The sequence below is a fragment of the Haliaeetus leucocephalus genome, unplaced genomic scaffold (genome assembly GCF_000737465.1).
Source record: "Haliaeetus leucocephalus isolate CR32 unplaced genomic scaffold, Haliaeetus_leucocephalus-4.0 Scaffold450, whole genome shotgun sequence".
NCBI lineage: Eukaryota > Metazoa > Chordata > Aves > Accipitriformes > Accipitridae > Haliaeetus > Haliaeetus leucocephalus.
In genome coordinates, this window is record NW_010972886.1 from 105,589 (window position 1) to 130,365 (window position 24,777).

At 40.5% G+C, this 24,777-nt stretch overlaps 1 protein-coding gene across 1 annotated transcript in view; it reads right to left on the reverse strand.

Annotated features, from left to right (window-relative positions):
- Positions 1-24,777, reverse strand: part of PHACTR2 (phosphatase and actin regulator 2) — a 137,118-nt gene that overhangs the window by 17,493 nt on the left and 94,848 nt on the right. The window contains exons 3-7 of the mRNA XM_010575024.1: positions 18,039-18,119; positions 14,905-15,063; positions 5,631-5,867; positions 1,578-2,127; positions 173-375 (exon numbers count right to left, since the gene is read on the reverse strand). Of these exons, the coding sequence (XP_010573326.1) occupies positions 173-375; positions 1,578-2,127; positions 5,631-5,867; positions 14,905-15,063; positions 18,039-18,119 (1,230 nt within the window). The remainder of the gene's footprint in view (positions 1-172; positions 376-1,577; positions 2,128-5,630; positions 5,868-14,904; positions 15,064-18,038; positions 18,120-24,777) is intronic.

A 24,777-nucleotide genomic window follows, 5' to 3' on the forward strand; every position in this document is an offset into this window, starting at 1 on the left:
AATTGTCTGGGAGAAGCGGGACAGTCATTTCTCAGTAGTGGTGAAATACTAAATCATCTAAAACCATCCTATGCAGCCATACCTCTCATTACTTCGCATTAGCACGCCTCGTGCACGCTCACATAACGCAATGTGCAAAAGGTAGCCTGCAACTTCTCAGCGGGATGCTTACTTTCAGCACTTGCATTATCATCATCATCGTCGTCGTCATCATCATCCGTGTACAGTATTGGCCCATCGGAGTCCGAGTCGCTGCTGTGGCTCTCTCTGCCACTTTCACTCTCAGGAGGGGCAGCAGCGTCAGAAGCCTCCTCCACCAGTTCAGAGCGTGCCTGGTCAGGTGCCTCCACTTCTTGGTCTTCTTTGGTAGCCAAGCTGTTAATTCAATAAGCAGACGTGGTGTCACATTAATGCAAGCAGCACAGAACACAAATGGGAGACAGACTGTATAAGCAAGTATGAAAATAAAAGTCCTGTTATTCAAAGTAACTTCTCCTTTCTAAAAAACTTAAATATATAAAGTATGCAGATGTGTACATGTATCTGTGTGTAGGTATGTTAGGAGAAAAGATGCAAACAATCTGGAACAATCTGCAAAGCCTGTACAAGGAAAAACCCTAATTCTTTTTTGTTTCCTGTGGGACGGGACCAACACTACAAAAGCGAGTCAGAGAGCGGATGGGAGTGCAAAGCTTCCTCTTCTGGAAGCCTAACTCTACTGTAAACACAGTTTTTACTGCTGTTGAGTCCAAAATGTTCATGCCCATCACCGATTAACATGGAAATCAGCAGCAGAGTGCCCTCTGCCTTGGGAAAATCTTTATGTAAAGGAAGGGTAGAGCAAAGGGAAAAGCAGCACATGAGCATAATGCTGGCACAGATGTACCAGCAAGGATTTAAAGGAAAGTCCCTAGGCCACTGGCATCTAGACTAAACCCTCTTGGGTTGTTATGAAAGATGCTCATTCTTGTGGCAGGGAAAAGACAGATTAATAAGCCAGTTTCTTTTTTGCTGCCAACTGTTTTCCTTAAAAAATGTAATTATGACCCTTCTCTTGACTAGATTTTATAGCATCTGAGACTTAGACAAACTATTAGGCAGCTATTAGACAGTCCAAACACCTACTAACCGAAGCCTGAAACTGTCATTTTCAAGTGTGCAAGTAAATTCAGCTATTGAATTGAGAGCTTTAGCAGTGAGATATTTAATGATATCCACAAAATAGTAAAAACCCCCTTGTAATTCAGCATCATTTCTTGTTTGCCTTTATGAGAGAGAAATAAAAGTGTTACCAGCTACTAGCTGAACTGCTGACCGCAGCAGTCACATTAAGCCACGCAACGACATAGGAGGCAGGTTATGAGCAATGACCTTCTGGGGAAATATGAGGTACTGCAGGTGAATGGCTCAAAGGCATTGGCAAGGAACAAACTGTGCTGGGATGCAACGCAAACTATTACCAGTCAGCAGAAGAAACAGAAGAGATCCCCACGTGCCTACGGTGCCCCTTATGCGAAGAAATGTGGCTTCCTCGGTATGGGTCTTACCACCCACCCACGACAGCCATACCGTCTTACCTTTTTGTGTCTTCTCTGCTAGCATCTGGACCACTGCCTAGGGCCGTACTGCTCAGGCTCTCGTCCATGCTATGCTCAGTCTGAAGAAGAGGTTTAGTATCTGATCCGGGGCCAGCCGGCCCTGCCACGCAGTCGTCTGACACATCTTGGGCATCGGAGGAGACAGCGGGCTGACCAGCTGCAGCAGGAAAGGGAGGTGGAAGTGGAGGTGGCGGGGGGGCAGCGGTGGGAGGAGGGGGGACAATGAGCTTGTTCGGCTGGTCTGCGTCCTCCGTTTCAGAAATCACTATGGAAGGCTGCTCAGGCTCGGGTTTTTCTGCCTTTGCTTCCAACCTGTTGGCTGTGGCACCTGAGGGGGAAGCAGCAGCCCCATCTGGCGCTGTTCGTGGGGCTGACTGTTTCCCGGGTTTTTTCTTGCCCCTGGGAGTCCCTGATGTGCCTGATTTGCTGGAGGTCTCCTTAGAGCCTTTGGGATGAGATGATGTGGACGAAGGAGATGGTGAAGAAGAGGACTTGGAGACTGGTGGTTTTTTTGCATGAGAGGAACTAGCTAAAATAAGAAGAAAAAAAAAAGGCATTTTACAGTCTTGCAAATATATTATTTTTGCACCCTTCTTTCTGCTGATATTTAGAAAATGAAAAAAATTACACTTGATACATCTACAATCCTTCATCTGTATGTTTGAGACGAGTAAATGTTGCAGCTCAAACTTCACCTTTGAGGTGGGAAAAACTGAAATGATGAATACTTGCCCAAGAACAGTGGAGGGGATCAACCTTACAAACAGGTGAGAGTTTGACTCTAGCATTCTGCATTGGCCCATTACAACTTGCCTGGACATCATCTAAAAAGTCAGCTCCTTATTCCAAACGTGTTTACCGTGATTTTCCTTATGCTTTTCAATGAACACCTCAGTACCATTATGGATATCAGTCAATTACCTTTCACAATGTTATAATGGCAAGCAGCAGAGGGACAGCAAAACAAGATGTACTCGCAAGTCCAGTTGGACATGTTTGTAAAACAGAGGCAGAAACCACCAATTCCACTCTACACAAATGATCTCCAGAAGGGAGGAGGCATTGAAGGCCTCCTGTATGTACTGAAGGTGTTCGTCTTACCAGTGACCAACTCAGGTAGCCTTGAAAATGTAGTGAAACAACGTTTTGACTCTAGCTGTACAAGCTGGCCAGTGATGCTGCTGTTTAATCCTGTGATACTTACCATATTGAAGCATGTATGTATAATGCCCAAGTTTGCAAGAGATTTCAGCTAGCCTGCATGCCCATGTGCATTCCAGCCACATTTCTGATTGCTGTGTTGATGCACACATCACCTGGACTGGGAGTTTCAAACCTGTGACTTTCATTTAAAAAGCAATAAAAAATGACAACCATCTTATGATTCAGTCCTTTTCATCAAAATGCATCCAACTCAAATACTTCTGCTACAGTAAAAATGCATTAACCTCCAGAGAACAAATGAAAGCATTATAAAGCTACACAGCAGCCCTGTAGCTAAGCTTACCGAGTAAAACAGAAAGCTGTAACAGAAATCTGCTGAAAGGCCTACTTTACTTATAAGCATTTAAATAAAAACAAAACCCCAGCAGATTGGGATAGAACCAAAATACAGATACCGGCCATAATAAGCTCACGATATAAAAATAGCTTTCACAGTGAGACTGTTCTCAGTCTCAAAGAAGATGGAAAATAATTCAAAAGACATATTATACTGTCCTCTTCTGTAGCTGAGTGTTACGGCTGATAAACGTTTAAAATCCTGTGAGGCTTTCAGTACATCTGAAAAAACCCACAGAAACTTCAGGCAAATCACTGTCCCTTTTTCTGCTGCAAGGTGACCGTAACGGGCACTGTACCGAATCTACTGATACCGCACTCATCATCCACATAAAGTACAAATCACTGACTTAACAGCAAATCAAAAAGAAGCAAAGAAATGGTATAGGCAGCAGTTTGCAATTGCAGTGGAAATAGATGGTGGCTCTAATCTGCATATTGTTTCACAGTAACCCTTCTGAGTAAGCTGGTAGTAAGAAAGGGCTCTGGTTCTAATCCAGCAAAGCACTTCAACACAGGCTGGAGGTCAACAGAAGCAGCTACACGCTTGCAGTTAAGAACTCCAACATAATACAAATATACAACCACACTATAATTGTTGCTGGGAAAATGTCTAAAGAAGTTTCCATTGAAAAAACCCTTACATTATCCTCAGAACCTTTCCGGACCTGCAATCAGATAGAGAAACTTGAAAGACTTCTCCCAGGGAAAAAACCCCTACAGTTTCACGTGGGTCAAAAGTACTATTGCTATTGTTGGTTTTGACTGGGCTGGCTGACAATTTTCTGTCATGCTTCTTTTTCAGTAGAAGATTTGAATTTTGATTAAATAAAAAATTTCATGGCTGTTATTTGCCTTCTGGCACATGTCCATGCCCATGTTTAAGTCCCCTTATCCCAATTCCACTCTTTCAGTTTGGAAACCTGCTGTGGTGCCCGCAGGAGAGCTGTGGCTCAGTTACTTATATTCCTCTTCCCCTTCATGGGACTGGATCACTGCCTGAATCATGTGTTCACTTTCTGACAAACCTCTTGTACTAATACTGCTCCTGATTAGCTCTATTTATTAAGTATTGCCCCACTTCAAATGAACACAATGTACTTTTACTGTTGGAAGAAATTACCAGTAGAATAGGTACTATTTTATATAAGGGATACATGGATATATTTCACACCCGTGTGGTCTCCAGCATTGCATGACATTTCAGCAAGGCTACTAAAAGACAAATCTGGAATCTGAATGTATTTTAATTTAAGAACTCAGATACCTGAGAGCTTATTACCAACCACTGGTATAAAGATTTCTTTATGTGATGGGTTGTTTTGTTTCTGAAAGGTCTGCTGTTATAAAGTTCCTTCACCTAGGAAGAACTGAGTTTTCCAGCTGCATGTGAAATACAACAGCAAATTCTGGGTTTTCAGAATGTTTATTCTTGTGGTCATCTGATGTAGTAAGGACAGTTAATACCAAGTTAATGGATATTTTACGGCAAAGTTATTATTGTAACTCTAGCAGTCTTGCAATGTTTTCAAACAGTCCTCTTCTGTGTGCTTCAAATACAAAACGTGCCAATATGTGCAAGCTATGAAGAGGTATACTTGGGAGAGAAAACTGGAGGGACTGAAGGGCTTTCCAAGAGTGACAGAGGATTGAAAACACAAGGCTTGTATAAGTTTGCCAATGCATATATACAGTCTGTTCATCACAATACTGCTTGTGTTCAAATTATATTTGGATGCTTTAATTTTGGTCATCATCTAAAGAACAATCATTCAAACTCGAGATCAGTACCTTAAGAATGGCTGCCTATAATCTTTAATCTAGCATCACTGCTGATTTAGAAGTGTAGTGACAAACACATCTGCTCTGTGCCTGATGATTGACATTTTCCACTTCCAGTGTGTATTTAGCATCACAGCAAGCCATCAAACAGCTCATGGAAGCCTGGCCATTTCTAATGAGGTTGGTTTTTTTTTTTTTTTCAGCTAAAACAACTGCTACTCAACAGTTTTTAAAGATGTCTTCATGGTTTTATCCTTTACCTCTCTGAGATCTTGTAATCTTGTCAAATGAATTGGAATAGTAGACGTTTCCAACAGAAAGTTACAGCAATACCAAAGTAGTTTTACTTTGGGGCAACTCATCTATTTGGTTTCAGAAGTCACCTTTTTCCCTGCTGATTCTTCAGCAGTTCTCTGGGTCATTTTGTTGCCAGCATTCACACTTGAACTGGGAATTCAATATCGTCTCTGATGTGCTTGGTGTTTCATTGAACACCGAAACGATTTGTCCATTGTCTGGGGTGTTTGCAGACAGCAGCACCCGAGCTCAGCGGGAAGCTAGCTAAAAACATCCATGGCATGCTCTTTAGTAACGCTGCTATGTACCAAGGCAAAAGTTATTTTAAGACCAAGCCAAGCACCCCCATGCACATGCACCCACCATAACTGGCACTGCCTGTGCAGTACTCACCAGCTTCTCGATTTGCACTGTGACTTGTTGGCTTGGGCGGTGGGAGAGGAGGCTGCTTAGCAGGAGCCTTTCCCTTTTTTTTAGCATGAGGTGCTTCGTTACTCTTATGGCTGGTGGTGGTGGAAGCAGCAATAGCATTTTTTGGTGGTAGTGGAGCTTTTTTAGATTTAGGCTTAGGCTTGGGTAGTGGTGGAGCATGGGGTGCCGGTATTTCTGGGCAGTGATCAGTAGTGCTCTCTATGGATAAGAAAGTGAACAGAAGCCAACTGACACAGACATATGCCACGTACATTCAACAGCAAGCTTGACAACAATGACTACTTTTTGCTGCTTGAGCTCTTGGGAATCAGGAGAGAAGCCTTCATCTCCTGCCTCTTACTGAAGTATTATCTCAGAAAAAAATTACTGTCCATCTCAATTCAAGTCCTTCTCATGGAAGATTTTTGCCTGGCACTTCTGTCAGTCTCATCTATTCTAGACCTCCAAGGATCATCCTTAACGTTCAGTATCCCCAACTAGACTGCTGGCTGCAAACTAAACAAGGGAAAAGCCATTTACCCCAACAAATTCCCTCATCTTCTTTCCAGCCCTCTGAGATCAACAGGCTATAAAACTCAGATTCATGTGAATCTGAATGTGAACAGGGCCATTCTCTCAGCCCTGGGTTCAGGCATGGATATGCAGCTGAAATTTTGCCCTGAAGCAACCCATTCTCCTAAGCTGCAGACTGCTTGCTTATAGCAACTTTATTTTGGGTATCTTCCCCAGGGTATTCCTACTCTTCAGAAAGAGATGAAGCTAAATCAAATAGGATATCATTTGCCATGGGAATGCTCTCCTCTCCTGCAAGCTCTTTGGGTACTGTTACAAGACTGCCCTTCCAAGATTCAGCAGTTCCTTAGTCAATGGGAATTTGGACTCTATCTACATTGCATTGAGCAATAGGAATGCCTCTGTAGAGTGAAAGAGGTAGCACTGAGGACCCAATGTCCACAATATACGTTTCAGGAGACTTGACTTTGGACTAGCTTCAGGCTAGTTCTGTAGATTGCATGCCCAGTAGTGGTGGGAGCACAAGATCCTGAATGCATCTTTTGGCTTAGTTTCATCCAAAAGAAACCTGGCTTGTGTGCTCTGCAAACCAAAGAAGAGTAAGTGGGGATGACCAGGAAATTCACTTCAAAAGTGCACGCCTAATGCCAACTGTAATGTTAGTGTAGGTGAGCCATGTACGGTCAACATAAATTTTGCAACATAATTGCTATGGTTGTAAGACTACCTGTTCCCAGATGGGAATCTTTATCTATTCAATTACACCAACTCTGCCCAGCTGGTCTCACGATAGCCTTCCGAAACCTTCCAGAAAAAGGATATTATAAAAGCAAGAGCATACCATCAGAATCGTATGGGTTTTATTTGCATGTTACTAAAAACTACAGTGGTTGGGGAAGAAAGGAGCCAAGCAAATACTGCAAGGACTTCTAACAGTCTCTTTTATCACTTGAGAGGAAACCAACTAATTTCTTGCAGTATGTTCCTATTAAAGCCTCACTCTTAGGCACGTTAAATGGCTGTTCCCGGCTCTCTTCCTTCCCATGTAAAAGATTCCCAAGAGATAAGCAGCACCTTTTCATTTTAAGATTAGTAGATGAAAAACAAATCATGTGTTGGACAACAATGACATTCATCTCAGAAACAAAGCCTTTTCAACCTCTAGCTTAAGGCTTGTTAACATGAACCTAAAGCATCACCTGCAGTTATTAAAAGCAACATACAGACATATATCTCTTCATGAACTGAAGGAATTAACATTAACTGTCCAGTGTCTTCCTCCTTTATTTCCAGTCCATTATAGACTAGTATGTTTTTGCTAATGCTTTGCAAGAACCATTGCATAGCAACCTTGTACAGCTTTCAGATTCTTTCGAGCACAGATTCTTCTACTGTCTCTTTGTTTTCCAGGGAAAACTTTGGACCAGAGAAAGACTTCAGAAGAAGAAAGAAACATACATGTTTGTTACATTTTGCTCTCCTCTTTTATAGCAAAGAGCATCTCCTTGTGAAATTATACCTACCTTCATTCAAAGCTGAAAAACTGATTTAATTCTGAAAAAGCAGGGCATTTTAAAATTTTAATTCCATTAATAACAAACATGGCAAGAGAAGATTTTGTATTTTGAAGATCTTGAAGGACTTAAACACCTACATACCATTACTGTGTTTTGTTTCCCATTATATTAGTAGAGAAAATATTAAAAAGAGAATGATAACCTAGTAAAAAGAAATACATCATTCACCATATTCTAAAGTAATACAGAGCAATTATTTAGAATCTCAATCTACATTAAACTATAACTGTGTTAGAATTTATCTTCTGATTCATAAAAACAGTACAAAATACAAGGCTAAAGCTTTACTTAGTTGCAAATAATCACATCTTAGTGACAACTGACTAATAATTTTCAAATTTCTTTAGAGAAATAACTGAAAACTATAAATGAAAACCAAAATTGGAACAGTTCATTCATATCAAAGTTCTTGCTTGCAGAATTCAGTTGTGATTAAAACTGGCAATTTATATAACTTTGATTATAGCTGAAATACCTTGTCATCACTGGGATATCATCTTTATCTAGGACAGCTCTTTCCATACTGTTATGCACATCACATCAAAAACTGGCAGACTCTTTCTGCACAGCAGCATCCTATCTGCTCAGTTGCTTACAGTTCTCATCAAGTCTTGACTTCCCCTTGATTACATACATGCCCTTTTCTTGGCCTTGACCAATGAATCTTCTTTTTGCTCATAGCCATGAGAAAAGCTGTAGTGAAGATGATTGCCTTGGACCATATCGACCCTCTTGGCATCTTAATTAGCTTTGTCATTTTTATCTTTGTTAATCTTTTTTATCTCATCAGATATAAACTTGACTGCCCTCAGTGTCAGTCTGATCTTGCCCAAACTATTGTTTCTCATGTACTCTTGAGATACAGATTTCCAGTTCCTACCTGACCAGTCCATGACACCAGCTTTTGCCAGCGACAAGCCAAGTTTTGAAGCAGATGCTTTTCACTGCTTTTCCTCTGCTGCCCCTCAGGCTTTCTGAACATTCATCGACTGTCCTCCCTCAAATTCCCTCTGCTGCGATGCCAAAGCTGACAATTTTTAGGCTGCCGGCATTGTGCTTGTTATCCTGGTCTGGTCCCCTCTTGTTTTTCAGTGCCTAACCACAGTGTCCTCCCTTTTACTGCAAGTCCATTGGAACTTTTTTGTGGTTTTCTGCATTTATGTAAGACATTACAATAAATTGCTGGTATATACATAAGTACTGTAGTAATACAAATAAGTAATAACAGCAACAGTGGCTTGATCTTGAACAGTGACAGGGATGGTTTGATGTCTGTAAATGGCTTGAGATGCAATTATGTTGTAAATGTACCTCCCTCACATGATTCGGTGTGAATATGGACCCTTGGTCTTCATGCCTGCTCTTTCTTTTGCACCTTTTGCCAAAACAAGGAGGCATCTGAATCAGTTCAGACCCATCTATTTGTTCAAGCCAATCCCCCAGGTCCCTCAGTACCAGCTGCAATATATTTTTATTGCTGTTGTTTTTCTTAATGTAGACATCTGTTCATCACAAACTGACCTTTTAACAAAAGGTCTCCAAAAGATCATCAGATAGGAATATCTTTTATTCACTGCTGCCTTGATCAAGACATCTGCTGTAAAAGCAATCCATCTATAAATTACTCTTTAAATAGGAAAGCAAAGCAAATGTTAATGTCTCATTAAGCATTTGGATCAATAATATGTTTATGTTTAGAATAAATTTTCCAAAGGCCAGATTTTCAAGAAAGCTCACTTTGAGACCAGCTTTTCTTGTTCCCAGAAACTGTGATTGGGGCCAGACCCTTAAGAAAGCTTAAGAAACCTTCTTATGTAAACACCTAAATGATGGTCAGGGTTACAAAGTACTCAGTATACAACAGCTCTTACAGAGACTCATCAAGGCTCAAAGACTTTCAAAGAGATGCCAGTGTGCCATATGCACTGGAAAATCAGATGACTTATTTTGGAAGCTAAATGAGGGACCTTTTGCAAACTCTGGACCAAATGGACCTATGAAATTCCTAGGCATAGTTTCAGAAGCCATACATGACTGGGTTGTATAATACAATAATTTTTTCTTTACTTTTTGTTATACAGTACTGGTATTTTTGTTTCTACAGCTACAGCAGTGACATGAAGATAGCTCATGGAAAACCAGCAGCGCTGCAGCACAAGCACATAATCTACATCAACTGCAAAGCACCCTTCTCCTGGAAGATGAGCACAACTCAGTGGAGTAACACTATTTAAAATGGAAGTTGGAAATAACATATGTTTTGTTGTCTTTTGCAGGATGACACCCTGCAAAATGAAACTCAGTAAGAGTTTTGGGAATCGTGAGTTTCCTTTCCAGCCTATGCAGAGAGCTGTGTCTTGATTAAACAAAACCCAGGAAGCTGTCATTCAGAAACATGGAAGACAGGGCAAGACAAGGTGTCTTTTGTCTCTTTTTTGGACTCATTGACTGTGCTGATGCAGGTGGTCAACTCATACAAATCCCTTCATAAACTTCAGATTTAACCAGCTCCATTTTTTGTTACTGCTATTGCTACTAAAATTCTGTTCAAGAAAAGACCCATTCTAATAGTTAGAAAGCTTCCTTTAATTTCCAGTTTAAATGTATTTCAAGCCACTGTTTATTCCTTTCTACTTGTGCTCTCTCCTGGCTACATACCAACTTGTTACATTCATCAAAAGCACTCAGGCTCTCTCAGGCTCCGTTTTGCTAGGCTGAACAAGAACAGCTGTCTCACGATGCTTTTCACAGCTCTCTGCAGTTTCGAATTCATCCTTCTTGAAGATGGATGAGCAGATCTGTACATCTGCAGACAACAGCACCATGTGCAAAAGGTCTTGTAACAGAGACAGTGTAGAAAACAGGAGAGGGGAGAAAGGGACAGGTGTAACATCTGACCTAAAGCAACTACATTCATATATTTTGCGTTGGTTCCAAGATAAGAAAGGAAAAAACCCCACTGCCTGTCATTTTACATTGCTAACTATCCAACTTCAGCATAAAAGGTAAGCTGTTAAACCAAGAGAGAATACCTAAAACATCTTCACTGTCAGCTGCATGCTTTTACCATTTCTTGGTCTATGGGAGACTTGGAAATTGAAAGGCATGTAGGCTTCTACGTTCCCTTGCACTTTCTGTATAGATATGATCAAATAATTCAATGGTTAGTTCATTAAAATCACATCTACAATCATATTTCTGGAGTCACATTAGGATCTCTTTCCTATGAAAGAAAAAAAATATAGCAGCTTTACAAATCACAAGCTTTCCTCTACCACTCAACTTTTATGGGTGAAAGCCCATGCCTCTCACGTCAGCCCACTGGCATCAGCCAGCCTGGCTGACTTAGTGGCCAGGCTCTGCCCAAATACACCTTTACCTAGAGTAGCTTTCCTTTCAAGAAGATTTGGATTCAGCCTCATTTACACTGTTCAGGTGATGAATCGAAGATATACTATTCTTAGAAGAATTAGTTTTAGCCAGCAAATAACTCAGATGGAGTGAGAGATTATTTGGGAGTCAGGCAAAAGAAAAACCCTTTTATGTATGGTGCTCATATCAATGATCTACAGAGCTCAGGAGTATAGGGAGCCAGGTAGGCACACAAGAGAGAAGAAAGTCTGCTTGTCTCTCACAGTGAATGGTTTGCAGGATTAGTCTTCTGAGAGAAAGCAGGCTCTTGCCTGAGACCCTGGAAGATGAGAGTTACTATCATAAATTCAACAGGTTTTGTTCCACTTTGGGGAAATAAAGCAAAGACTTCTGAGACAAGGAACATAGAAAATTTGACTTTGAAGAACATTCCTTGATAGACAAACTAAAGCATTAGTCAGCAACGGTGCATGCTCGTAAGACCAGAGCTTGTGCCTCCAACCTTCTTTTTTTTTTTTGGTTACCAATGAGAAAAAGAAAAGATTAAATTTAATGGCAGATTTAAGGGAGAGCAGATGAAGTATAGAGGAAAGAACCTCTGAACCCAACATACTAAGACCTGGAACCTTTGCCAGCTCTGATATTAGAGTTATCCCGTGGAGAAAAAACATTATGTGCATGTATCCCATGAATTCATTTGGAAACAGGACTATGAACTGTTTCCTTCACTGAAGGACATCAGAAAACCTGAGATGATCAGTCTACTATAAATGGCATAGGAACACCAGCTTATTATCCTGCCATAAAGTAGAAATTTCCTTTTAAACACCCTGCTTGAATGACTGACATCTCATCATTACTACAAACAGTAACAGTTACACTATTAAATTGCCAAAGGGAATTATTTCACCAAATATGAAAGGCACCTGTGAGCTGACAGGCAGCAGATGGGTACACGGTTTATGGAAATGCCTGGCAGCACAGGGAACAGCTTTCAGGGGTCAACTTCTTCACTCGCTTCTGCCTAACTCATTTTTACACTGCATGGCTGAGCCTATTGTTTGCCCTGTTGATACTGTATTTCTGTGGCTTATGCTGAAACAACTTTTCTCCTTTAACTTCTTTTAACTCGTAACATATTCCACATTCTACCACGCATTGCTGCCAACTCTCACCATATTACCACAATGTGCCTGTATCCCTTGTCTTTTTTAAGCTTCCAGCTCCAACAGTCATCATATTTATATGAGAAAGCCATTTTCAAGACCCACTTCAACAAAAGAGCAAGTAAAGACCACCACCATTTTATAAAAGCATTTTGAAATAACCTCGTAACTTTCAGGGGCTGAGATGCATTTTTTTGAATATTTTGATTCAGCCAGAGTTGGAACTGCAGCACACCATGCTACTAAACAGCAGGAATTAATCCTGTCTTCAGGTCTTATAAACATGGAAAGTGTATATAACTTCCTTCAAGATCTACACATAAGAGCTCATGACTCTAAAAAGCCTAACATTAGCCTCACTAAAGATGAACTCCTTGCATCCATTGCTCCCGACTGTCCGGCTAGTATTCACGCCACCTATCTCAGTTCTCATGATGGAGGGTTGCGATCTGAAGTACCAGCATGTTTTATGGTCTGAGCAGAAGACAGTGACCTAAGCATTCCTGCTTCAGCTCTGATTTTCATGCTCTGTGAGTGTTAGCAAACCTGCACTCTGCGGTTGCTAATTCCTTGCTCTGCCAGTGGGTGTGGGTGTAATGCATACCTACTGCATCTGCCATAAAAAAAATCACCTAGGATTAACCTGTCAGGTGAGATGCACTTGTGAGATGCAGTGGGCCTTACTCTTCCACTGAGTTCAACAGACTGGCTCACCTTCTTGCTTAATGTGCTATAAAGTAAAGAATAACTGAAGTGTATTCACAATGACTATCCAGCGAGTTGTACTGGATTTGCACTGTGTTAACACCGTTGCTAATGTGTGGAATTGAGCCTTAACACCTTTTTTGGGCAGACTATTCCTCTGCAATAAATCTGCCTTGTTCCTTTTCAGGGGACTCAAGATATTTATGTGTAGAAGAAGTTCGTGTTTAGATGTAAGAGGAAAGTATACTTGAAGTGTTTTGCATCTTCTATATGGTCATATTGACATTCTATGAAGCCTAGAATACCAAGTTTGCTCATTTTTTGTTTTCCTTCTCCTTCCTCCATATATACTTCATTTTCTGATACGGACTGGAGTGTTAGCTATATATTCTTCTGTACTGAGTCTACTCCTGTACAGAAATCATTTTTAATTTCTCCCTGTAAGGTCAACACAATACATAGGGAGTGCAGAGTGTAATAATGTGTTTGAAATAGATATTGAACCCTTCCTGCTTCATTGGAGTTCTACATTCTGCAAAGTCAGATAGAAGGGACTTCAACATAGTTAGAAATGTGTATTTCTAAAAAAACTCTGCACCTTAGGAAAAATTCCAAGACCTGACAGTTCCAAAAGGCTGTATTTAGGGATGCATAAAATAATAAGTGGTCTGATCTAACCCCAAAGTTAACCTGAGCCATTTTAAAGGAGTTTTTCATGGCTTTTATAACTCTTTTCCCCTGACCCAATACACATCTGGTTCTACTTGGCACCAAAAGATAGATGTATTTAACTGTCATGAAAAAGGCTAATCTTGTATTTCTGTCTTGTTGGGAGACAGGAAGTACTAGAAATCTCACAAGAAAGGCAGTTGTCCTTGGACATCTAGCCACTTTTTACATAGTCAAGTGATTTACACAGCTCAGAGAAGAATTCAAATTTTTGTGTTAGCTGAACTGACCCTCTCAACCTCCAGAGGCTCATTCATCACTAGGTAGAGGTTACTAGAAGACATTGGAAAGGCAGCTCAGTCTAACAGCCAGCCATGAAGTTCTTGATCTTTTGTATCCTTGCTCTTTCCTCTAGGAAAATCCAATAATGAAGTAGTATTCAAGAACACTTTTTGAGAGGGAAAAGAAGTGATGCATTATTCAAGATGCTAGAGAAAGAAAATAAAACTGGCCCAAATCCTGTGATTCTGCATTAATCCTTACTTTTCCCTTGTCAGTCAAACTCTTGTTACCAAGGTAGAGCTGAGTGAAGGTAACAAAATTAATATGGGCTCTGGGACTGCTAAATGTTTAGCAGTATTTATGGCAATTGATCTATAGAAAACCCTATAGTCATAAAGCACACTTTCCTTAAATGAACTAAGTTCAGTTTGCGGTAGTGATACAGCTCCTTGAATATTTCCAAAGAGCTGGACTGCAAGTGTTTAAGATTTAATGAAAACCAATAGGAATGAGTTGCTGAAGTTACTTTCAAATTGATATATGGTTTTTAAGTGGCTTAAACACTGCTGAATATTCAACCCATGAGTCACTTCTACAATGATATTGCAAGGTGATGCATATGCACTTAGTGTCTTCTTTCACAAAAGGAAAACGTGAAACCAAAGCTTGCCCATGGCTACAAGGAAAGGCTCACACTGAATTTAGGAATCAAACATCCCTGCACGCATTTTCATGCTCAGACTATGCTTCTCTTTATGACCTTACAACATCCACAGCAAAAGGAATGCCTACCAGTGACAAAATACTGGTGTTTCACAAGCCTTATCTTCTCAGCAGGTTCTGCTGGCATCCTTATGGCAGAACAGAACTCACAGCATGTATTGGTGCTAATGGAAGAACATGTTAGTATTTTAAGTAGGTGAAAAACAATTTGTGAATGTGTTCATTTACCTTTTTGATCTTCTTTTTTTCCTTCCAATGCTGATACTTTCTCTGATAAAGTACCGTTATCTCCACTGGCTTTTACCACATTTTCTTCCTGTATGGTTTCTTCACCAATGGCTATGGTGTGTCCATTTGAAGTTTCAAAATTTACTGTTACATCACCATCTGAAATGAAAATTAAAAAGCTAGTGCCTAGTTTAACTGCTTCCTTAGCACCTACTAACAACACACAGCATCCCTCTGCCTTCAAATTTCCATGGAAGCAAAGCAGAAAGACTTACTGAAATGTGAAACAACAGGCTGCAGATCTGCTCTGAAAAGTAACTCTGTAAAGGAACTCTATGGGCTTCCATAGGCTTTGGGTGGACACCTCTGCAATAGTGGGCCTGGAAGCGCATGTGAGTTTTCAGGTCCAGCTTCGTGTCTGTACACATTAGCATCCCGTTCTCTTCCTCCCTGCTTCTTGGTTTACACAGCAAAGAAAGAAATGTGTGCATGGACCACAACGGAGCTGCAATGTGTTCCAATATGCCCCAAATCTGGACAATTAGGGGGCAGAATTGTAGGACTACTGTGGTGTATCCCAGTAGGTAAATCAGCCAGGAATTCAGACAGTTCTCAGAATATGCGTGCCCAGTTAATGAATAAAATAGGTCACAAAGTCATTATCCAGTCTTAAGAACCAAGGTGAAGTCTTCCTGTATCATGTACCATTATTAAATTCTGCCCCAGCTCTGATGATATTTTACTTACTTACCCAGACTACCTCAGCTATGGGGGGGGGTGTGTGTGTGTGTGTGTGTGTGTTAATCCTGAAAAAAACTTCTTTCTCTTCCCTATTTATCTCTACATTGCTGAAAAATGCTGCATACTCTTGCTGGCTCACAGCTTTCTCTCTTCCCTTATTTACTGATTTCTGTTCTCTGTTCCATGCATTTTAAAGTTGCTGATTTTCTTCTCTGGTAATTTCTAAGGCTTGTAATCCTTCTACTGCTCTCACCCCACCTGCAGTTCACATAGATGATTGCTTTACTTCTGCAGGATTCTCTTGCTGTCCACCAAAAAATTATGCAAATCTACCTGGCATCTCTTCCGGTTCCTCCCACTGATTCTTCATTAAGTGTGGTAATTCCACTCTCTTCTTCTCCTTCTCTTCCTTGCTGTGTGCTATCAGACCTGGATGTTTGGCCCTTCCCTGGTTTCAACACAGTTACGCAGCCTCTCTCTTACCACCTTGGGGTGCTCCATGGGTTAAGCTGATGGTTTCATTCTCACCCACGCACTAACTTCAACTTGATCTGTAAAAACTAAGTTCTCCCTTCTTAACCTTGTCTGATTCACTATAGCTGACAGTGGCACAAGGTTTCCTTCTTACCTTACCGCAACATTTGAGTTTCTTCAGCTTCTCTCTTCCAGATGTTCATAAATCCATTCTTTCCTCTCTGCCTCCACATGTGGCACCCCCACCTCTTATTCATGTCATGGCTCTGCAAACACCTCCTGCCTCCAAGTGGCACCTGCCACTTTCCACTTTGCTCCTCATCCCGTGTGAAATACTGTCACTTCTTCACATTTCTTACTTTTCACATTTCAAGACTCCATGTAATTTCCTCATCTAGCTTTCATCTCCATACTCATTCCTTCTAACTACCTTCACACTGTTTGACCACCGAGTTTCCTATATCTCCATTTTTAGCACCTTCAAACCAATCCTGTATTCTTTCAAAATGCTTCTTAAAAATTATAATTTTCATCAGACATGAAGCACAACGTGATGAAGGCAACACAGACTGGATTGATGGCCTTCTTAAGACAGGAGGAAGAGGAGAAAATTGTTCATCTTTATGTCCTTTTCTGACTTTGCTCAATCTCCATAAGGGATCCAAAGTCCCATGCCCTTTTAAGAATGGAATAGAGGGTCAAGGACACTGAAGACCAAAGCATACGTACTTTTAGCACAAATGATAGTATTTCTGTTCAGACTATTTGTAACCAACCTGAAAGGTTAACGTATTTCATTAACTGCCCCAGCAGTCTACATGCAATTTCCAACCATCCATGGACAAGGTCAGGCAGCTCCCCAGTAAAGCATGTAGCAAAAAATGTAACATTCACAGATGGACAAATTGAGGAATGGAGAGTTTACATGTCTTGTTTTAAGTCAAAGACAGTGGCAGAGACAAGTTCAGAAGCCAGCTATGCTGAATGTCATAGTCTGGTAATTAGCAAAACACTGTAAAGACAAGTGATGTCACGTCAACAAACAAGGCCTTTACTTCTAAATATCAATGTGTACAATATGAACCACACACATTGATACTTTCATGCTTCTTCAGCTCAGGCAGAGTAATACAACTTCTAGGAGAAAAATATTTTTGGAAATCATGGAATTCTTAGACTCCTTGATAAAATGACAAATGGTTTAATTTTAAGCTACAGAAAATAATTTTACTCACTTGACTTTTATTTGATCTAGATTTATAGAAGATCAATAATTTCGGCAAGAATACCACTAAAAGCATAATTAGATGCAGCACAGAGGTGTTAACCATGGTTTACTCATGTGTTTCAAAACACAAATTCTGGTTAATACCAGTTACTAAACCTTACAGCATTCTGAAACAAGTGGTGTCTTCCCTGCAGTTTTATGTTTGTGCCATTTGTGAATGTGGTCCGTGTGACAGTGATGGGATCTGTACGATCCCAGCACTGGTACTTTTTGATACCTGAAAGAGATGCTATTGATTTGCTTGGGGTCCCAAAGTCTCTAATTTTTCAGCCAAAATTTCTCATATTATACTCCAGTTGCTTTAGACAGCAGACCTTGACTCAAAAAATAGGTTAATCATTAACTCCAAAAAATTCTGGCAAACAGTAAGTAGGAACCACAGGAGTCACATAATTTACAGGGGGCATCAAAATATTTAAGGATATGACCAGAAGTCAGATGGCAGGAGCAGTTACAGAATACAAATCTCTCAACTCCAACGTTAGTTCTTTGTCAACTGGCCCAAATTACCTCTCACACTCCTCAGCTTTGTCTCCTCATACCTATTTATACTACATGGAAACAACGCAATAGTAGCTTTAGCATCCATGTTTAGCGTTTAGGAGCTAAATTCTAGTTAATGTGTTATCACCTTGCTCGGGCATTTCCTTCAGCACTCCCCTTCTTATCAGCTCCTCTCTGCTTTGTCTTGTCGAAATCTTCCTTTCCAACACTAAAGAAAAAGCACAGTTAAGAATAGATTTATTCTCATACTGCTGATGCTTGTGAAAAATGTAGAAAAATATTTTTATTTTATAGAAACCCTGAGAAATCTTGTTTCCTCTGATTCTGCAGGAAAAGTGGTCTGGGTTTTCATGGATGGTCTCTGAAAATATTGTCCCACAATTTCATATTAATATTCGTATGATCCAGTATCTTCAGCTGAGCAAGGCTCCATGAGGCTTCTTTTATAGTCAATGGAAAAAGGTACTTCCAGAGTGAAACTGAACTCATCCTAGCATAGGCATTTAACATGTAAAAGCACCTCTTTCCCATTGACTGGGTTGACTAGCTCAGCTGGAGATACCTCCATCTGCTTTGTAGAAGTTTAGAGTTGGAAGAGACAAATCCTGCTCAGAGCAAGCAACTCACAGAGCAGACCTTGTCATGTGCAAACAGTCTTAAAGGAAAAAAATAACCTTAAACAGACACTAGAAAGTTGTGTTGTAAAAGGCAATAACATCCTTGTCCAGGCTGGTTTGCTTTCATGGAAAAAAATGCAGCATCCTGTTTTTAGGTTAAAAAAAAGCAGCATACAACACACAAAAAAAGACTGTGACATGAAGCATTTTAATTATTATGTTTACTTCCCATGGGAAAAATGCTGAATAGTTTTATAGGGAAAAGCATTTACAGATGGCAAAATAGAATAGCTCCCTACTGCATCCCACCCCCAAACCCATACGATTTCGGTCAGTGATCTGGGAGGCCACTGCAATGATCCGTGGAACCATGGTGCATGGCCCATAAAATGTGAGCATCGCTTATAAAATCCTGTCTTCACTGTTAGAAAAAGTTAATCTCCCATCCTGATTCTGTTTACAAACGGACATCAAAACCCAAATGACGTTTGGAGCTCAAGCCGAGGGCATGCGGCAAAGCTTCAGCTGTGCTGGACTCCATCCTATTAATGCTATGGGATAGGGTTATTTATCTCCTCAACGAATTCAAACACTCTGGTAATCCAATTACTCTGTTGGGCCAGTCTAATTGCTGTATGCAGATTAAATACTGCAAGAAGTATTGTCAATCTCACTTGCGCCAGCCCAGGTGGAGTGAACAGCCATACGGTGAAGTGATGGCTCCCCTGAAGGCACGGAGAGAGGCAGTTTGGCTCTTCTAAGAAAGTTACCCTCCACGCACAGCAAAACATCTTTACCCACAGCAGGTAACTCTGGCTGCTGATTCACAACCAGGCTGGTTGACCTGAGACACCTGAAGGCATCACTGCTCACAGCTTCCCACTCCCCTTCTATGCCAGGGAAGGGGATGGGTGAACAGAAGATGAAGCAGATTCGGCACTTCTCAATTTTACAGCACCAGGTTTATTCCTCACACTGCAAAGTGCAGGGATTCAGCAAGTGCTCCACAGCTCCACATGCACTTCCCTGCCAAAATAGCACCAACTCCTGGCAGAAGAACTGGGGGCAGTAACCATTTTCACCAGTCCAGTTCAAGCTACCCATGCCTCGGAGATCAACAGCCTGTGAATGCAAACACAGTACTGGCTCAAGAACATGTTAAGTTGGCATTAGGTCTGTGTTTATATCTCAGGCACTTTGTGGGATCTGCCCGTTAAAGGTCAAACCTTCATGGTGTTCAAATCACATCTGACGATACAAAGGAGCCCGTGAGTGTGGCTGCAGACTCCCAGTATAAGCCAGCCTCCTTGGAAAGAGTGTGGTAGCCCAAACTCAGATCAGGTTAGACTACCTTGGGTCCCAATCCTAAATTACTCAGGAGCTCTTCCAGTTCTTCCCCATTATTTTTGAAGGTAGGTGCCTTGCAACTGTGTGTCACACATTGACAGGGCAAACAAAGCACAGGAGCGTGCCCTATTCTTGCAAAGAGTTTTTAATGTAGGTGAACACTCAGTCCCACAAAGACTGCTTTAAAAGAGATGGGGGGCCATGAAGTCAGAGGACTATGTGGGCAGGCATGGATGGAGAGTCTTAATCTTTCTAGAAAGCAGGTGTATTTACACACAGAGTGAAATCTCCTTTGATGCAGACCCCAAGGATGAACACTTCACGTACATGCTTTATACCTGTTTTGTTGCTGTCAATATAAATATTCTCTTATTTCAGCTTCACAAGTATTATTTACTTCCTACTATCTGTCCTCTCTGCTTCCTTTTTACATCTGTTTTCTTGAGTACAGTGAATTGAGATGATCTCTCATACATTTATTTGTGGGACTTAATCCAACACCACTTGAAAACAATGATGTTCTTTCCATCAATTTCAAGAACATTGAATCTGACCCCCCATCAATGTCTCTCTCTAGTTTTCAGGATGATTTTTCAGTTCTACAACACTGAATTAACAACTCTATCAAATTAATTATCATGGAAAATGTCAATTGGCATTAAACGACATTAACTCCTTACACTTTTACTAGAAGACCTCAAAGCATTTTATTAACGTTATATAGGTTTCATAACATCCCTTAGACATATCTATCTCCATTTCACAGATTAGAAAATTTATGAACAGATAAGAAGCTTAAGCCCCAATCCTTCATCATCTAAAATGCTAGCGATGAGTGGTGTTTTTATTTAAACCGATTAAGCTCAGTTAATTCAGCTTGAAAAGATAATTTATTTAAAATATTATTTGGCCCACGGAAAGAACATTAGAAATCATGCTAGTATTCACTATGAGTATCATAATTTTAATTCCTACAAGGAAAAAGGCAGAATTTTAATCTAAATCAAAGTAACCAAAAATATGTCCCTTTGTATAAGAGGAGTGAGTAGCCCGTCTACTTTTGAACCTATACTGGGTGCTGTTTAGCAAGGGTGGACTCATCATTACAATTTATTGCTTATTACAGACTTTGGACTATACAATATATTTCACATTTACACAGTCAAGTATTTTGATTATCACAGCCCAATTGTACCGAGCTTTAAGGGTGTCAAATCACTCAGTTGAGCTAATCACATTTGACTACTGTTATATTTCAGTAAATTCTCTTAAAATAAGAGAGTTACAAAGTCAAGCATTCAGAAGTCAGGAAGTGTTTGAATGAAGGTTGATGGGTGTGCAGATGGTACACCTTTTATTTGCTTGTTATATATTTTACCTTTGCCACCCCTGCCTCATTTAGGATACAGACTGCACTGTGTTCAATGAATGGTTTCTTTGCCTAAATTTTTAACCCTACCTCGCACTCTATGGCCCAGACCTCATCTAAGGAACAATCTAAACCTTAATTTGAACAGAAAACTCCTAGTTTTCCCAAATGTCACCCCAACAACTGAGTGAACAAAAGACAGCATGTTCTTCTCCTCGATGCCCATGTGAGATGCAAAGGTGTTATCATCACTGTATAGATAGGCAACTTACGGCATAGAAAGATAAAGTCATATTATCAAACATGCTGACATTCATCAAGTGTTTTATTTGAGGTACCCTTTCAGATGTAATTTCCCACACTAAAATTGTGATAAATAAAACAAACAAACAACCCAAAGCATAGGAATTCTAGTTGAATTGCCTACTTATGGTTCAAAATATCTAATCAACAGAAGTGAAGCTATGAGTATTGGCCATCTGCTGCTGAGCTAATGGCATAGATAACTGTAGAAACAGTTATCATCTACCTGAACCACCTGGGATAGGTATCACTATTTGTCACCTTAGAAATAGTTTGGTCTCCTGAGTTCAGCACAGGGAAAGGACCGTAATTTGGTGCTTCCACCGTTGTCCTGCTTGGCATGCTCCCTCCTCTCATGACCTCTGTCATGCCTTCATCATCTGGGTCTTTCTCTTTCACTTGAAGAGGTTCAAACTTCTTATCTTTGGCTTCCAGACTTACCTCTCTTCTCTTCCTTCTTATTCTAGTAGAACTTGCCACAATACGCTACCCATTTGCTTCTCCCATAAGCACACCTTTGTCTCTCTATTCCTGCTGATCATCGTTTTGGCAATCTCTGATCTTACAAGTTGTTACCTATTCCTCACTCAGGAGTGGATGACTAGTACTATCCTGGAATACATATATGATAAATACTGTTAGCTGTACCACCATCGTGTGGACATTCTTAAGCTGAGTGACCAGCTGATGTTATTACTACAAGTCTTTTACGTCATATGTGTATATAATAATGCGTGTATATAGGTACCTGTCAATAAATATATCTTAACATATATCTGTGATATTTATGATATATAGATATATATGTCTGTATACAAAAGTGTGAATATATATAACATTTCAACATTAACAGCAACACATTGTTCATAACATTAAGCAATAATAAAATAGAAATAACAGTTTCTCCACCTGTATACATGGATGTATTGAGATCGATTACGCAAACAAGTCAGTCCTGACTGTGAGTAGAATTGGTTATCAGTCCCTGCCAGCTGAGGAAGTCTGAGGTGAGTCGGGCTCCACTCTCAGACATCATGCTCCAGCAGACTCAAAAAAATCCCATGTCAAAATCTTTCCTCTGCTGCAGTCAAAAGCAAAGCTTGCCCTGACTTCAGGTGTAACTGTCAGAAAGCATGACTTTATCACACTGTATGCAGCCCTCATTTACTTGAGTAAATCTTACTCATCCAAGGGATCCCACAAACATCTGCATTTTTAGCCCAATACAGATAACAGTATCACTAACCATAAGAACAGTTTACCTCAAAAAGCAGTTTCCATTGTTTCCATCCTTCCCTCCCTACCCCCACAAAAGAGACTGCTTAGTGATATTCAGCAGCTACAAACCTCAGGCAGTCTTAAAACCCATTCTCTGACTCAAAGAGTGCTGTGAGATTCTGGATATTCTCCAGTCTTTAGTTTTGCTCTTCCAAGAAAAGCTTGAGAGAATTCCGATTTTTAATTTTTCTCTGACCTAGTAAGAGCTAAAATTGCCTTCTGCTCCCTGTCTGCATATACTCTTGCAGTGGAGCTTTGAAGTGGCATCTGCTTCGTGCCAAGACACAAACTGCTGCCTTCTTATCCTTCACAGCAAAACATTGCACAGGGGAGAAACCCTTGAGATGATGCCATTTTCTGTTTGTTTTTACTTAATTTTGAAAGCCCTCTAGGCAGAAAGTATACAATCAGTGCCCAGAGAACAGATTTTCTGAGATACAGCATGGAAAATATGTTGCTAAAGGAAAAAATGCCAACCATCATTCCCACATCGGCACAAATACTTCCACATCTAGTCCTCCATCTTTTTTTTTGATGTTTGTGGTATTTGCTGTTTATGAACATCTTTTAGTTGCTAGCATAAGACAGTCATGTGAGATTTTGTGAAAACGCTGCACAGTACATGCCCTGGCAAAGCTGTAGCAAGAACCTATTTCCAAAAGCCTATTGAAAATCCAGAGAAAGCAACAAGAATTCTTTCCAATAGCCCACATTCTGTCTTAGAAGAAACTCTTTCTTCAGCTGCATACAGATTATCAAGTTGTAGCCCTGTTACAAGAATAGGCAGTAAATGTGACTATCATTGTACTGTCTCCCATGATCTCAGGGCAGGAAATGGGCTTCCTGCATCCAAGATGCGTGCACGCATACACACATACACAGCCCTGTTCCGTACTGTAAATACATCTCTGATCGAGTGGTCTGAGGAAGAGGATTTCCTGTAGGATTTTTATTTTGTATGGATGTTTTCCCATTTCTTTCTCAAGTTAGATAAGCAAGTTTCTTCTCCTGCATCAGTCAGCACGCAACAAGGGGCAACTTGCCAATTAAATGCATCTTCTCAGTCCCTGTTGGTCCTGGGTCTGTTTCCTCAAGAAATACAGGGATAACTATTTTTTTATCCCCCGCCCCCCTGCCAAACTACCATCTGAGGCAGGATGAATGCCATCCAAACTACTTTTAATTTCAAATTCCAGCCTCACATGAAGCACATACACAAACGTAAGTGATTCCGTACCTTACATACATAGTTTAAAAGCAAATTAGTATCTCCCTATAACTGTGGGGCTTCCTGACAGGGAAATAGTCCTCAACCATGTAAAGATATGTTTTCACTGCAAGCTAACCTGATTTGCACTGAAAAGCTATAGCTTATTCATGGTGCAGCAGGGGCCGGCACCCTGTCTGTTTCTGGGATTTCTGGAGACACAAGCCTTACCTTTAGTGCTGCAGAACAGTACAATTTATCCCTATTATTATCTATATGGAAATACATGGGGAGGTCATCTGCACCGCTGCTTGAGACAGAGGAGGAACTGCCAGAGGGCACTGAAAGTCAACACATAAATGACTTACTCTGGTCCGCTCCTATAAGCACTACTAGTACTACTCTGCTGGCACAGGTCGAAAAGTACAGCCAGGCTTGGGAGAAAACATTTATCTTGTATGTAGATAGGATGGTAAACATCAGTAATACCTAAGCAAGACTATAAACTATATTTGCCTTGAAGGGATACACCAAATCTTCACTCTGTGGACATTAGTCAATACTTAGATAAATTCTTCTTTCTCAACATAAAAGCTCTGGGAACTGTTCTTATGCCACTTTTGCATAGCCAAATGCCTGAATTTGTAGGTTACATCTTAGAGCGCCAGAAGGCGTTGTCCTGGTTTCAGCTGGGATTGAGTTAACTGTCTTCCTAGTAGCTGATACAGTGCTATGTTTTTGAGCT